Genomic DNA, 15,208 nt, shown 5'->3' on the forward strand with positions numbered 1-15,208 from the left:
TGATCAAATACTTATGTCATGCAATAAAATGCAAATTAATTAYTTAAAAATCATACAATGTGATTTTCTGGATTTTTGTTTTAGATTCCGTCTCTCAYAGTTGAAGTGTACCTATGATAAAAATTACAGACCTCTACATGCTTTGTAAGTAGGAAAACCTGCAAAATCGGCAGTGTATCAAATACTTGTTCTCCCCACTGTATGTTCTGCCAATTGTCACCTCTTTCTATAACAGACGCACAATACAAAGAACTGGGGTCAGTCGAGGAGCTTGCCATCGTTCACACATACAATACCTTAGTTAAGGCTAATTCATTAGCTACTTTTTGTCGTCAGCTCAATTAGCTAGCTATCTGTTGAAAAACCTAGCTGGATAGCCGAGTTACATTTTTTTTCCAATTTATAGAAGATGGATATTTCTTCATGAGAAAGAGGGCGAAAGATGCAACTCAGCAGACACAGTGACGGTTGTTTTATTTGCAGGAGTAATTGAATAGATTTTGTGTGTGTATGTGTGTTTACAATACAATTACTTAGCATCTACAGTAGCCATATAGATGGATTGGCTGGCAACGTCACGAGAACGATGTGCGGGCTTCCATGGGGCAGAAGTCATTCAGTGTGTTGTGATTCTGGATGGCCAGACTGCTAGCAAGAATGACACTGCCATGTAGGGAATCATAAGTGGCTTATTTCAGCATGTTTCATCATGTTATTGATACCATGTCTTGTTTTGAGGTGTTTTGACTGATTTCATGTCAATGCAAATATGTGACTCGTTTCAGGAAACTAGGCATTTGTCGCTGGTCACTACATCGCACGAGAGCCATTTAATAAAAAATAAAAAGAATTATGCCTTTTTGGCAGAAATGCCTTCTGGAACACGTGAACTTTGATGTGCCTTAATAACAGACTTATACGCCGTCTATAAATATGAATAAAAATTGCATATTACGAGCCTTGTTGGTTTAGCCACAGAAAAAATGAGCAACCTTCCCGCTAGCCATGATTGCCTGAGATAATGAGTGGGCTGGACATGCCGAGAGATGAGTTCGGATTGGTCTGCCATATAGCACAGTTCTATCTATTTGAGCTGGTCAGTATGTGTTGGTAATCCTGTCTAATGCAGCTTTATTTTTTAAATGTATCGCATAGTAGGACTGCATAAGTGTTGCTCTCCACTTTCTGGAAGACCGAGTTTTGAAATCAGTGGAATTAGAGTATGACAGCTAAGGAGATGGAGAAAACACCTGTCTCCAGATTACATCTTCAAACTAAGGTCAACCATGGCATCCGTGACAGGGAGCTCTGTGTCTCAGCTTTTATCCAATGCAAAAAAACACAATTTCAAATTTTGCTACATAAGACCGAATCAAGGCGGTCGGTCACATATGGCAAGTATTTGCTAGCTAGCTAACCAACAACTGTAACAATGTATTTTAAACAACAATTGGTCATTGTGCAAATGTATTTGTTTTCAATACACATTGGAGAAGAAATATAGCTTACATGTTGTCAACAATCTAAGCCAACCTCATCGGTTTTTCCCCATGGTTGCACGCATGTCGATTTTGTTGCTAAAGTGACAGAGAGAGAGAACACAGGTATTGAGGTTAGTGAAGGGTAAGACAGTTGAATGTTAATGAGGTTTAAGATTGAGTGAACTGCTAACATTATTATGGAACAGAAATTATCCCAGATTTTACTTTTTTAGCTAGATTCAGGTAAACATTATTTGCCTGTTGTTCATATTGCCTGTGTGTGTGTGTGTGTGTGTGTGTGTGTGTGTGTGTGTGTGTGTGTGTGTGTGTGTGTGTGTGTGTTGTGTGTGTGTGTGTGTGTGTGGTGTGTGTGTGTGTGTGTGTGTGTGTGTGTGTGTGTGTGTGTGTGTGTCTGTTCAGAATACTCCATATTGCTATGGCACTGATACTATGCCATCTCTGTAATAATATAGGAGATCCAGGAAAGCAGAACTTCAGACGAGAAGAGAGGGGAGCAGACAGGACAGAGAGAGAACACAGCAGAGAAGAGGAGAGCAGACAGGACAGAGAGAGAACACAGAGAGAGGGGAGCAGACAGGAAGAGAGAGAAGGAGAGAGGGGAGCAGACAGGACCAGAAGGAGTAACACAGAGAGAGGGGAGCAGACAGGACAGAGAGAGAACACAGAGAGAGGGGAGCAGACAGGACAGAGAGAGAACACAGAGAGAGGGGAGGCCCACACAAGACAAACATGTCATATTCCTCTCAAGCCAGAGAAAGTAGTTCTTGCTTAACATTATCTCTCAAAAAAAGAAAGATGCCATTTCTGACATGTCCTGTGTGTATAAACTGTTAGACCCCGATATGTTTCCATCACTGAAGGCAATCATACAGGCCGCGCTGACCATCCCAGTTAGCAGCTGTGAGAGGTCTTTCAGTGCATTAAGAAATCTACGTGCCTGGTTTAGGAGCCCAATGACCCAAGATAGAATGCATCATGACAACTGACAAAGATATAGATAATAACACGCTTGGGGAAGAGATAAACAGGTTTGCATCTACAGTTTTATTTCTAATCTTTATTGATGGACTAACATCCTAGTACTGTGTAATATAACTCGCAAACATGTGAATATTTAGTTGGAGAATGGATTGTCTGCTGGTATGTACATGTGTGTAAAATTGTGAAGTGTTGTTACTACAGCGGGTTGGAGGTGGTGTTTTTGTGTAATTAAATACTCTACAGTTGTATTACAAGCCTACTGCTAATGTGATTTTACGCAGTTCCAACATAATCCAAAGGATGGCAGCCTAAATTCTCAATCCCGCTACATTGCGTGTAACTAGAACATAATTTCATGCAAAACATTAATTTGTGGTTTAGGCTGCTACCATTTGGATTGTTTTGGAACTGCGCAGCATGACAAACTCAAATTATTTAGCTGTAATGTGACCATCAAACATTTTTTTATTGCCAATCAAATATTGGACATGGTTTATAAAAACATTGCAACAAAATTATAAATACTTTTTTGAAAAAAAATCTTCATGGCAAATTACGATATATTTATGCACTTGTACTTGTAATTTGTACTTGCTAATAGAATTGTATAAATATTATTAACATCATATTCCATGGTTTTACTGAACATAATCCCTTTCATTAATATTGACAAGTGTTAATTATTAGGCATCAGGAAAGCACAGAGTATGGAACAAAGCAGTGAGATATGTAACATAGTGTTATATTTCTGCTAAATGCAAGGCCAAGAGTGCGAGGCACTTAATTGCAGTCAGGCAGGGATCAAATTTTCATTCAGAGAATGGGGAAATGGATCAGCAAAGTGTTGACGGGGTGAGTGTGCAGGAGTGCTGGCAGCTGGGGAATGTCCCTATCGGCCAAGCTCACTTGGTACTGAAAGAAGATATGAGTGCGTCCCAACATAGTGCACTACTTTTAAACACTATTCCCTACATAGAGCACCAATTTTTGCTAGGGCTAAAGTTTTTTTAAAAGCACTATAACGGGATTAGGGTGCCATTTGGGATGCGCAGATCAAATTTCCATGATACGTTTCCCATGACCCAATAATTTGTACAGATTGAAAGACAGGCTATGGACCTTTGCTGTACAATCTTGTTGAAAAGTGTTTCATTATTTGTTTTAAAGTATTTCATTTTGAGTATATGTTTACATAAAATAGGCCTAGGTTTCTGAATTGTGGTTGAGAGGAAAAATGCCAACACCTTGTTCTGTATAGTGCCAATTGCAGGGATTTGAAGTAGTGTTTGTGTTGTTGATGTTTTCAGCCTTAGAGAAACAGAGACTTTGTATCCACTGAAAGTGGTTGCCAGACCAGCAACTCACCAGTAAACATGATACATTTTATAAATAGAGTGGAGAGACATGACTGCTCCTAAAAATACTTACATTATTTTGCTACTACTCAGTGGTGTGCAGTACTTAAGTAAAAATACTTTAAAGTACTACTTAAGTCGTTTTTTTCAGTATCTGTACTTTACTATTTCTATTTTGGTCAACTTTTACTTTCACCCCACTACATTACTAAAGAAAATAATGTACTTTCCATACATTTTGCCTGACACCCAAAAGTACTCGTTACATTTTGAATGCTTAGCAGGACAGGAAAATTGTGTAATTCATTTACTAAAATAGAAAATCCCTGGTCATCCCTACTGCATCTGATCTGGCAGACTCATTAAACACAAATGCTTTGTTTGTAAATTATGTCTGAGTGTTGGAGTGTGCCCCTGGCTATCCGTATATTTAAAAAAAATCGTGCGGTCTGGTTTGCTTAATATAAGGAATTTGAAATTATATACAGTGGGGAGAACAAGTATTTGATACACTGCCGATTTTGCAGGTTTTCCTACTTACAAAGCATGTAGAGGTCTGTAATTTTTATCATAGGTACACTTCAACTGTGAGAGACGGAATCTAAAACAAAAATCCAGAAAAAAATATTGTATGATTTTTAAGTAATTAATTTGCATTTTATTGCATGACATAAGTATTTGATMACCTACCAACCAGTAAGAATTCCGGCTCTCACAGACCTGTTAGTTTTTCTTTAAGAAGCCCTCCTGTTCTCCACTCATTACCTGTATTAACTGCACCTGTTTGAACTCGTTACCTGTATATAAGACACCTGTCCACACACTCAATCAAACAGACTCCAACCTCTCCACAATGGCCAAAACCAGAGAGCTGTGTAAGGACATCAGGGATAAAATTGTAGACCTGCACAAGGCTGGGATGGGCTCCAGGACAATAGGCAAGCAGCTTGGTGAGAAGGCAACAACTGTTGGCGCAATTATTAGAAAATGGAAGAAGTTCAAGATGATCGTCAATCACCCTCGGTCTGGGGCTCCATGCAAGATCTCACTTCGTGGGGCATCAATGATCATGAGGAAGGTGAGGGATCAGCCCAGAACTACACGGCAGGACCTGGTCAATGACCTGAAGAGAGCTGGGACCACAGTCTCAAAGAAAACCATTAGTAACACACTACGCCGTCATGGATTAAAATCCTGCAGCGCACGCAAGGTTCCCCTGCTCAAGCCAGCGCATGTCCAGGCCCGTCTGAAGTTTGCCAATGACCATCTGGATGATCCAGAGGAGGAATGGGAGAAGGTCATGTGGTCTGATGAGACAAAAATAGAGCTTTTTGGTCTAAACTCCACTCGCCGTGTTTGGAGGAAGAAGAAGGATGAGTACAACCCCAAGAACACCATCCCAACCGTGAAGCATGGAGGTGGAAACATCATTCTTTGGGGATGCTTTTCTGCAAAGGGGACAGGACGACTGCACCGTATTGAGGGGAGGATGGATGGGGCCATGTATCGCGAGATCTTGGCCAACAACCTCCTTCCCTCAGTAAGAGCATTGAAGATGGGTCGTGGCTGGGTCTTCCAGCATGACAACGACCCGAAACACACAGCCATGGCAACTAAGGAGTGGCTCCGTAAGAAGCATCTCAAGGTCCTGGAGTGGCCTAGCCAGTCTCCAGACCTGAACCCAATAGAAAATCTTTGGAGGGAGCTGAAAGTCTGTATTGCCCAGCGACAGCCCCGAAACCTGAAGGATCTGGAGAAGGTCTGTATGGAGGAGTGGGCCAAAATCCCTGCTGCAGTGTGTGCGAACCTGGTCAAGAACTACAGGAAACGTATGATCTCTGTAATTGCAAACAAAGGTTTCTGTACCAAATATTAAGTTCTGCTTTTCTGATGTATCAAATACTTATGTCATGCAATAAAATGCAAATTAATTACTTAAAAATCATACAATGTGATTTTCTGGATTTTTGTTTTAGATTCCGTCTCTCACAGTTGAAGTGTACCTATGATAAAAATTACAGACCTCTACATGCTTTGTAAGTAGGAAAACCTGCAAAATCGGCAGTGTATCAAATACTTGTTCTCCCCACTGTATATACTTTTACTTTTGATACTTAAGTATATTTAAAACCAAATACTTTTTTACTTTTACTCAAGTAAGATTTTACTGGGTGATTTTCACTTGTACTTGAGTCATTTTCTATTAATTAATCTTTACTTTTACTCAAGTATGACAACTGCAGTGCTAATTCCAAAAAGTTTGGGCACACTGTAATGGGACACTGTAAAGACCATGCAGAATAAGAGTACCTCCTCCCAGCTGCCCACTGCACTGAGACTAGGAAACACTGTCACCACTGATAAATCTACGATAATCGAGAATTTCATTAAGCATTTCTCTACGGCTGGCCATGCTTTCCACCTGGCTACCCCAACCCCCAAGCTCTGCACCCCCACAGCAACTGGCCCTAGCACCCCTCCCTCACTAACTTTCAGCGTCAGCTGTCACAGCAGCTTACCGATCACTGCAGCTGTACACAGCCCATCTGTAAATAGCCCATCCAACCTACTACCTACCTCATCCCCATATTAGTTTTTGTTTTTCTGCTCTTTTGCACACCAGTATTTCTACTTGAAAATCCTCATCTGCACATATTTCACTCCAGTGTAAATTGCTAAATTGTAATTACTTCGCCACTATTGGCCTATTTATTGCCTTACCTCCGTTCTTCATTTGCACACACTGTATACCGATTTTTCTATTGTGTTATTGACTGTAAGTTTGTTTATTCCATGTCTAACTTGTTTTTGTCGCACTGCTTTGTTTTATCTTGGCCAGGTCGCAGTTGTAAATAAGAACTTGTTCTCAACTGGCCTAGCTGGTTAAATAAAGGCGGTTATTTATTTTTTTACCCGACAGACAGGGTCTGGTAGTGCTCCAGTCCCAGCAACATCAAACTGTTTTAGAGACTGACAGACAGGGTCTKGTAGTGCTCCAGTCCWGGCAACATCAAACTGTTTTAGAGACTGACAGACAGGGTCTGGTAGTGCTCCAGTCCCAGCAACATCAAACTGTTTTCGAGACTGACAGACAGGGTCTGGTAGTGCTCCAGTCCCAGCAACATCAAACTGTTTTAGAGACTGAAAGACATGGTCTGGTAGTGCTCCAGTTGTCCCTGTCAGAGTAACCAACAGAGGACTTGGAAAGCCTATCAACTCCTGTAGAAATGGCACTATGGTTATTGTGAGTAACCTAATTTATGTTCCTTTAACTCCGCCTTATCGTGAGTTTAAACAAACGTATCTCCCACCATTCTGATAGAATGGAGACTGCCAGAAAACATGGTTGTAAAATGTATAATTTGTTAATTAGGGATAGGGTCTATTTTCCTGAATTTCCGACTGACTGATGTGCCCAAAGTAAACTGCCTGTTACTCAGGCCCGGAAGCCAGAATATGCATACAATTCGTAGCATTGGATAAAAAACACTTTGCAGTTTGTAGAAATATTAAAATAATGTATGAGACTACTATAACACAATTGATACGGCAGGCAAAAATCCAAAGAAAAACCAACCAGAATTTTACAAATTTGAGCTTCCAGGCTCTTATAATGGAAAGCTATGGGTTCTATGTAATTCCAGCTCCCAGATTGCATTTCCTATGGATTCCACTAGATGTCAACAGTGTTCATTGTCTCAGACTTGTTTCTTTAAAAACAAGCAAGAATTGAGAGTTTTTGTACAAAGACTCCCAGTTCAAAATCAGTCTGTTGGCGTGCGCTGAAGAGGACGCACGCTTACTTATTTTAATTTCTATTGAACATACTTCTTTCTGTATGAAATATGATAGTTTATTTACATTTTAGGATACCTGAGGATTAAATAGAAACGTAGTTTGACATGTCTGAATGAAGTTTAGCGGTAGCTTTTTGGACTCCTTTTGTCTGCATGTTGAACGAATGGATTACTGAAATCGATGGTGCCAACTAAACAGAATTTTTGGGATATAAAGAAGGATTTTATCTAACAAAACAACCATTCATGTTGTAGTTGGGACCCTTGGGATTGCAAACAGAGGAAGATTTTCAAAAGTAATGGATTTATTTAGTCGCCATTTGTGATTTTATGAAGCCTGTGCTGGTTGAAAAATATGTTGATGTGGGGCGCCGTCCTCAAACAATCGCATGGTATGCTTTCGCTGTAAAGCCTGTTGTAAATCGGACAATGCAGTTAGATTAACAAGAATTTAAGCTTTTAAATAATATAAGATACTTGTATGTTCATAAATGTTTAATATTACGATTATTTATTTGATGCCCCGAGGGCAGAGTGGCCCACACTCATTGAATTTGGCGCTTTTAAATGTTAGAGCAATCATAAGTAAAACCTTTCTTGTGAATGACCTCATTATTGAGTGCAAAGTTGATTGCATGTTTCTCACTGAAACATGGCTGTCATCAGACAGTAGTCACGCTCTTATTGAAGCCTCCCCCGGACTACAGCTTTTCATACTCTATCAGAAAAGGGAATAAGGGTGGGTGGCCAGCCTCTATTTTAACTAATGCTCTCAGCATCATGATGTACTTTTTAAACATCAGTCACCAGTGCTGGCCATAACCCTGTATAGGCCACAAAAGCACTGCCCCACTTTCTTTACAGATGTATCTGAACTATTGTCTATTGTCCTTGAGAACTATGATAAAATCATTGTGTTGGGCAATTTTAATATTCATGTTGACAAAGAGACTGACTTCAAGGCCATTGGATGAGTGAGGAAAGCCCCTTAGATGAGTGAGGAAAATAATCAAAGAGACATTTCAGAAAGGCAGAGTGGAAGTGGAAAAAGTTGGCTGGCCTCTGTAGTTGCAGGTCCATTAATATATTCTGAGAGAGCAACTTGGCACATATAACATGAAAATTAGAAATGTCAGACGGGCACATTTTTTCTAACTTGATCACTATTAACCAGAATACTTTGAGAGCGCTTTTCTCGATCATTGATGTATTAAAAAAAAAATCCAATCTGGTTTTCGTGCCCACCACAGCACAGAGACAGCCTTAGTTAAAGTGATAAATGATCCTAGAGCCAACACAAATGCCAAACAGCTCTCTGTCCTTGTACTCTTAGATTTAAGTGCTTCATTTGAAACTGTTGACCATGATGTTCTTCTGGCCAGACTGGAGAGGTGGGTTGGCCTCTGGTCCAGTTCTAAATTGGTTTATGACCTATTTAACCAGTCAAGAGTTTTTTGTCACCCTTGGTGAACATAACTCAGCAAAAATACATATCACGTGTGGCTTTCCACAAGCTTTGATTTTGGGTCCAGTACTGTTCAGTTGATATATCTCACCCCTTGGCAGCGTTATTAGAAAGCACAGCATTGATTTTCACTGCTACGTGGACAATGCACAACTTTACATTTCTGTCTCACCAGAAGATTTTAGCTCCACGGATAAATGATTAGACTGTATTAGTGATTGCCATAAGGTTCCATGACTTTGTCCACACAGGGCATTTGAACACACAAAATCATTTTGATGATTTTCATAACATTTTGGGTGTTTTATTTAACTTTTGTACACCTGTGGTGTTCCCTGTCAAAAATGACCGGTCATTAGAAATGAATGGGTGAGACTACAATTAGTGTATAAAATTGAATTCAGGCACACGCCCATTCATCAGATGGAAACACTTCCTCTCCCAGACCCCCACATGCATGTGTGTTTGAGCACACTTTTGTATGTTTATGGGGTGTTAACTTTTCTAGGTGTTTGTATGTCTATGGTTGCCTAGATTGGTTCTCAATTAGAGGCAGCTGTTTATTGTTGTCTCACGGAGCGTGTCCGGGATTTGATGTTACCTGAGTCAGCTCTCCATACTCGTCCTGAGGTGCGTGCTAACCGTCTGGTAATGACAGTGCCAGTCCCACGCACCAGGCCTCTGTGCGCCTCCCTAGTCCTGCACCTCCTGTGGCAGCCCCACGTACTAGCTCTCCTGTGGCAGCCCCACGCACCAGCTCTCCTGTGGCAGCCCCTCGCACCAGGCCTCCGGTGTCGGCGCCACGAACCAGGCCTCCAGTTCCAGCACCCCGCACTCGCCTTGAGGTACGTGTCCCCAGCCCAGTACCACCAGTGCCAACACCACGCACCAGGCTTCCTGTGCGTCTCCAGAGCCCTGTACGCCCTGTTTCTCCTCCCCGCACTCGCCCTGAGGTGTGTGTCCTCAGCCCAGTACCACCAGTGCCGGTACCACGCACCAGGCATCCAGTGCGTCTCCAGGGTCCAGTACTCCCTGTCCCTGCTCCTCGCACTCGCCTTGAGGTGCGTGTCCCCAGCCCGGTACCACCAGTTCCGGCACCACGCACCAGGCCTACTGTGCGCCTCCAGGGTCCAGTATGCCCTGTTCCTGCTCCCCGCACTAGCCTTGAGGTGCGTGTTCCCAGCCCGGTACCACCAGTTCCGGCACCACGCACCAGGCCTACTGTGCGCCTCCAGGATCCAGTATGCCCTGTTCCTGCTCCCGTCTGTACAGCGCTGCCTGAGCTGCCCATCTGTCCAGCGCCGCCTGAGCTGCCCGTCTGTCCAGCGCCGCCTGAGCTGTTTCCGTTGTCAGCGCCGTCTGAAGCCGCCCGTCTGTCCAGCGCCGCCTGAGCCGCCCGTCTGTCCAGCGCAGCCTGAGCCGCCCGTCTGTCCAGCACAGCCTGAGCCGCCTGTCTGTCTGTCAGCCGTCAGAAGCGCCTGTCTGTCCCTGAGCCGTCAGAGCCGCCTGTCTGTCCTGAGCCACTAGAGCCGCCCGCCAGTCAGAGGCTGCCAGAGCCGCCCGCCAGTCAGGAGCTTCCAGAGCGGCCCGCCAGTCAGGAGCTGCCAGAGCCGCCCGCCAGTCCGGAGCTGCCCCTCAGTCCGGAGCTGCCCCTCAGTCCTGAGTTACCCCTCAGTCCGGAGCTGCCCCTCAGTCCGGAGCTGCCCCTCAGTCCGGAGCTACCACTCAGTCCGGAGCAGCCCCTCCGTCCAGTGGCGCCCTCTACGATGGTCTTCAGTCAGGGACTCGCTGCAAGGGTCCCCGCACCCGAGCCGCCGCCGTAAGAAGGCCCACCCGGACCCTCCCCTTCTGTGTCAGGTTTTGCGGCCGGAGTCCGCACCTTTGGGGGGGGTCCACGCCCTGACCTTAGTTATCTGTGTTTTCTTTATTATTTTGGTTAGGTCAGGGTGTGACATGGGGGATGTATGTGTTTTGTCTTGTCTAGGGGTTTAGTATGTTTATGGGGTGTTTCACTTGTCTAGGTGTTTGTATGTCTATGGTTGCCTAGATTGGTTCTCAATCAGAGGCAGCTGTTTATTGTTGTCTCTGATTGGGAACCATATTTAGGCAGACATATTCCGTTAGGTATTTCGTGGGTTATTGTCTGTGTAAGTTGCCTGTGTCTGCACACTCCATACGACGAACGTGACACAAAGTGGAAAACGCTCCTTCCACACTAGCTTCTCTCTTTGCAAAAAAGATTTGTAAGGCCCTCTGAGCCACACATGCAACGCAATTTTTTTGTGTGTCCCTCCCCCAATTTGTACCTGGCTGGGATAGTGTGGGAAAATACATTTTTACAATGTATCGAAATAATGTATTGTAATAACATCGTGCAGGTTCCCGCAAGACATTGTGTAGTTTCACACACTACAAAGGGTAAAGAGTGCGAGAAAAGCGGGAGACCGGCAGAGACAGACAGGTTCTTGGTGCTATGTTGAAACAGCAGGGAGGAGGAAGGAGAGTGAAGGCACATAGCAAACCTTTTTGTAAAATTTTTACTTGTTTCCACCTACACGCACACTTTTATTACCCAGTCCAGTGGACCCGAACACCACATATGTAATTTAAATGTGTAGGGGGATGCAGTGTGCACTCAATGAAAATGTGTTCTTCACAGAAAATGAGCCAAAGCCAATGAGTTGAAAAAGTATTAATTGTATAATTTTTCTTTTAGTAAACATTGAAAACGTTAACCCACGCAAGGGTTAATCTTCAGAATGTAGAACCTGTGCTAAATATGAGGCTGAAAAGTGGTGGAATTTTCATTTTAGGAAAATGGGAAACAGGTGCAGTGCAAACAACAATCATTTGGTGTATGAAGATAGAGTAGGGCTAATTGCAGCATCATCGTAGATGGATTATAGCTCAAAGATGACTTGTCATTCAAATAATGATAATCTCTACATTTACTTTTAGTGCAGCATAATTAGGATTTTGCACATAACAGTCCATACATATAAATGTGAACTTTGAATAGATATTTTTTACACTCAAGTAACACCAAACAGCAGCAATGTCATATCAATGTAGCCTGTAACCATCTGCAAAATTCACTGGGGAAAATCAGAGCAGGATTTACAAAAAATAAATCAAAATGCATATATATTTATTAAATAGCATATTTTCTTAGGTTAGAGTAAGAAATACTTCTCAAAAGATCCACCTTCTCTATGCCTTTGAGTTTTCACTACACAGTTAAAATGAGCTGTGAGCTAAAGATAGCACCTCAGTCTAACAAAGTCATCTTCTGTGGCGTTCCTCAGTTTGGACAGAGTTGACCACTGTTCTAGAAGTGGAACCAGATTCCCACACGTCTTACAGATCAAGTGATGAATTCTACAGAAAAGGTGGGCTGTGCTTGTGTGTTCATCTGTCAATCAACATTGTTGGCATGTATTTTCCATTGCCGTCACAGGTTTTGCAATTACATACTAGGTTTTTAATACTGACCARTGCAGTTCAGTTATGGACACAGAATAGCTTGTTATAGACCTATTTCAAGACTAAAAAAGCTGCCTCTACCATATGGATGTTTGTGATAATTCACAATCCAATTAATGATCATAATGTAATTTAACAACAATCCAAGAGACAACATTGTAGATTATTATATGTTGTAAAATGTGAGCCATCATAACATGGACAGTACATTGCATGAATAATGCACTAGATTGGGTTGTGGTACAGTAGTAGTTCATTCCAATGCTAGAGGGCAAGAGGAATGGTGGTGTCAACAGAACTTCATCCATGGATCCATCCTCTGTGAAGTCATTTGGCACCCTCATGAAGTGCAAGCACACACACTTACCAACTTTGGTAAGTCTACCTTAGTCTGGTCTTAAAGTTTAATTGTGGACTCTAGGTTCAACGCACTCTACTCTATATTATTGCTCAAATATCACACTAAAAACAATGAATATGTGAAGCGATTTTGTGCTGTATTCCCTCTGTTGTCTCTTACTTTGACTATGATTTTACACATTAGTATTCACCAAACTGTTCTTGGTTGCACTATTCATGGTTGAGGTACTTGATCAGTCGTTGTGGGAGGGGCAGTTTGTTGATGCACCTCAGTCTGTGGATTCCAACTTTCTGGCGGATCTTCAGCCTGCACAGGTGCATTAGTGGACGTGGTGGCGCTGGAAGACATTGGCAACATATGGTAATGAGGTTGTATATGTTTGTATACAGTATAGAGAGTATATACATATAACATGTGCACAAGTCACTCCAAATAAGTGCCCGTTTGGGCAGTGCATTGTGCGCGTGCATACATGACATCCCCCCCCCCCCCCYCAHCMCAGCAGCCAAGGGCGTAACTGTGKGTTGCAWATTGGGGGGGGGGGGGTCAACACCCTGCCAGGGGGGTCTGGGGACATGCTCCCCCTGGAAATTTAATATATAAATAAATTAACTGAAATGTTTGTTTCTGGTAAATTTTGTAGGGAAAAACACATCCAAAACATTCCTGATAATTTGGTCTTCGGGAAAGTATTCAGACCCCATGAGTTTTTCCACATTTTGTTACGTTACAGCCTTATTTTAAAATTGATTCAATAAAAAAACTCCTTAGCAATCTACACACAATATCCCATAGTGACAAAGCGAAAACATGTTGAGATATTTTTGCAAATGTATTAAAAACAAAAATACCTTATTTACATGAGTATTCAGACCATTTGCTATGAGAGTAGAAATTGAGCTCGGGTGCATCCTGTTTCCATTGATCATCCTTGATGTTTCTACAACTTGGAGTCCACCTGTGGTAAATTCAATTTATTGGACATGATTTGGAAAGGCACACACCTGTCTATATTAGGTCCTACAGTTGACAGTGTAAGTCAGAGCAAAAACCAAGCCATGAGGTCAAAGGAATTGTCAGTAGAGCTTTGAGACAGGATTGTGTCGAGGCACAGATCTGGGAAAGGTTACCCAAATTATTTCTGCAGCGTTGAAGGTCCCCAAGTACACAGTGGCCTCCATCGTTCTTAAATGGAAGAAGTTTGAAACAACCAAGACTCTTCCTAGAGCTGGCAACTGGGCCAAACTGAGCAATCAGGGGGAGAAGGGACTTGGTCAGGGAGGTGACCAAGAATCCGATGGTCACTCTGACAGAGCTCCAGAGTTCTTCTTTGGAGCTGGGATAACCTTCCAGAAGGAAAACCTTCTCTGCAGCACTCCACCAAAACCGATCCTTTATGGTCGAGTGGCCAGACGGAAGCCACTCCCAGTAAAAGGCACATGACAGCCCGCTATGAGTTTACCAAAAGGCACCTAAAAGACTCTCAGACCATGACAAACAAGATTCTCTGGTTTGATGAAACCAAGATTGAACTCTTTGGCTTGATTGCCAAGCATCACATCTGGAGGAAACCTGGCACATCCCTACAGTGAAGCATGGTGGTGGCAGCATCATGCTGTGGGGATGTTTTTCAGAGGCTAGGACTGGCAAACTAGTCAGGATCGAGGCAAAGGTAAACGGAGAAAAGTACAGAGAGATCCTTGACTATAACCTCAAACTGGGGCGAAGGTTGACCTTCCAACAGGACAACGACCCTAATAACACAGCCAAGACAATGCAGGAGTGGCTTCGGGACAAGTCTCTGAATGTTCTTGAGTGGCCCAGCCAGAGCCCGGACTTGAACCCGATTGAACTTCTCTGGAGAGACCTGAAAATAGCTGTGCAGCAATGCTCCCTAACCAACCTAACAGAGCTTGAGAGGATCTGCTGAGAAGAATGGGAGAAACTCCCCAAATACAGGTGTGCCAAGCTTGTAGCGTCATACCCAAGAAGACTTGAGGCTGTCAATGGAGCTTCAACAAAGTACTGAGTTTAGGATTTGAATAATTCTGTCAATCTGATATTACAGTTATTTATTTTTAATAAATTAGCAAAACAGAAACATGTTTGTGCTTTGTCATTGTAGGGTTTTGTGTAGATGAATACGTTTCCCCCCTCTCCTTTAATCAATTTTAGAATAAGGCTGTAACCTAACAAAATGTGGAAAAAGTCAAGGGGTCCAAATAACTTCCGATAGCACCCCAACCACAACTGAACGACCACGA

The 15,208-nt window shown here is 42.7% G+C and overlaps 1 protein-coding gene across 4 annotated transcripts in view; it reads right to left on the reverse strand.

Moving 5' to 3' along the window:
* Positions 1 to 11,777: 11,777 nt before the first annotated feature.
* Positions 11,778 to 15,208, reverse strand: part of LOC112068369 (ankyrin repeat and SOCS box protein 2) — a 37,603-nt gene continuing 34,172 nt past the window's right edge. For all 4 annotated transcript variants that reach the window (XM_024135511.1, XM_024135513.1, XM_024135512.1 and 1 more), the window contains exon 10: positions 11,778 to 13,281. In XM_024135511.1, the coding sequence (XP_023991279.1) occupies positions 13,154 to 13,281 (128 nt within the window). In that variant the 3' untranslated portion in view covers positions 11,778 to 13,153. The remainder of the gene's footprint in view (positions 13,282 to 15,208) is intronic.

The sequence above is a fragment of the Salvelinus sp. IW2-2015 genome, unplaced genomic scaffold (assembly GCF_002910315.2).
Source record: "Salvelinus sp. IW2-2015 unplaced genomic scaffold, ASM291031v2 Un_scaffold467, whole genome shotgun sequence".
In the NCBI taxonomy this organism is placed as follows: Eukaryota; Metazoa; Chordata; class Actinopteri; order Salmoniformes; family Salmonidae; genus Salvelinus; species Salvelinus sp. IW2-2015.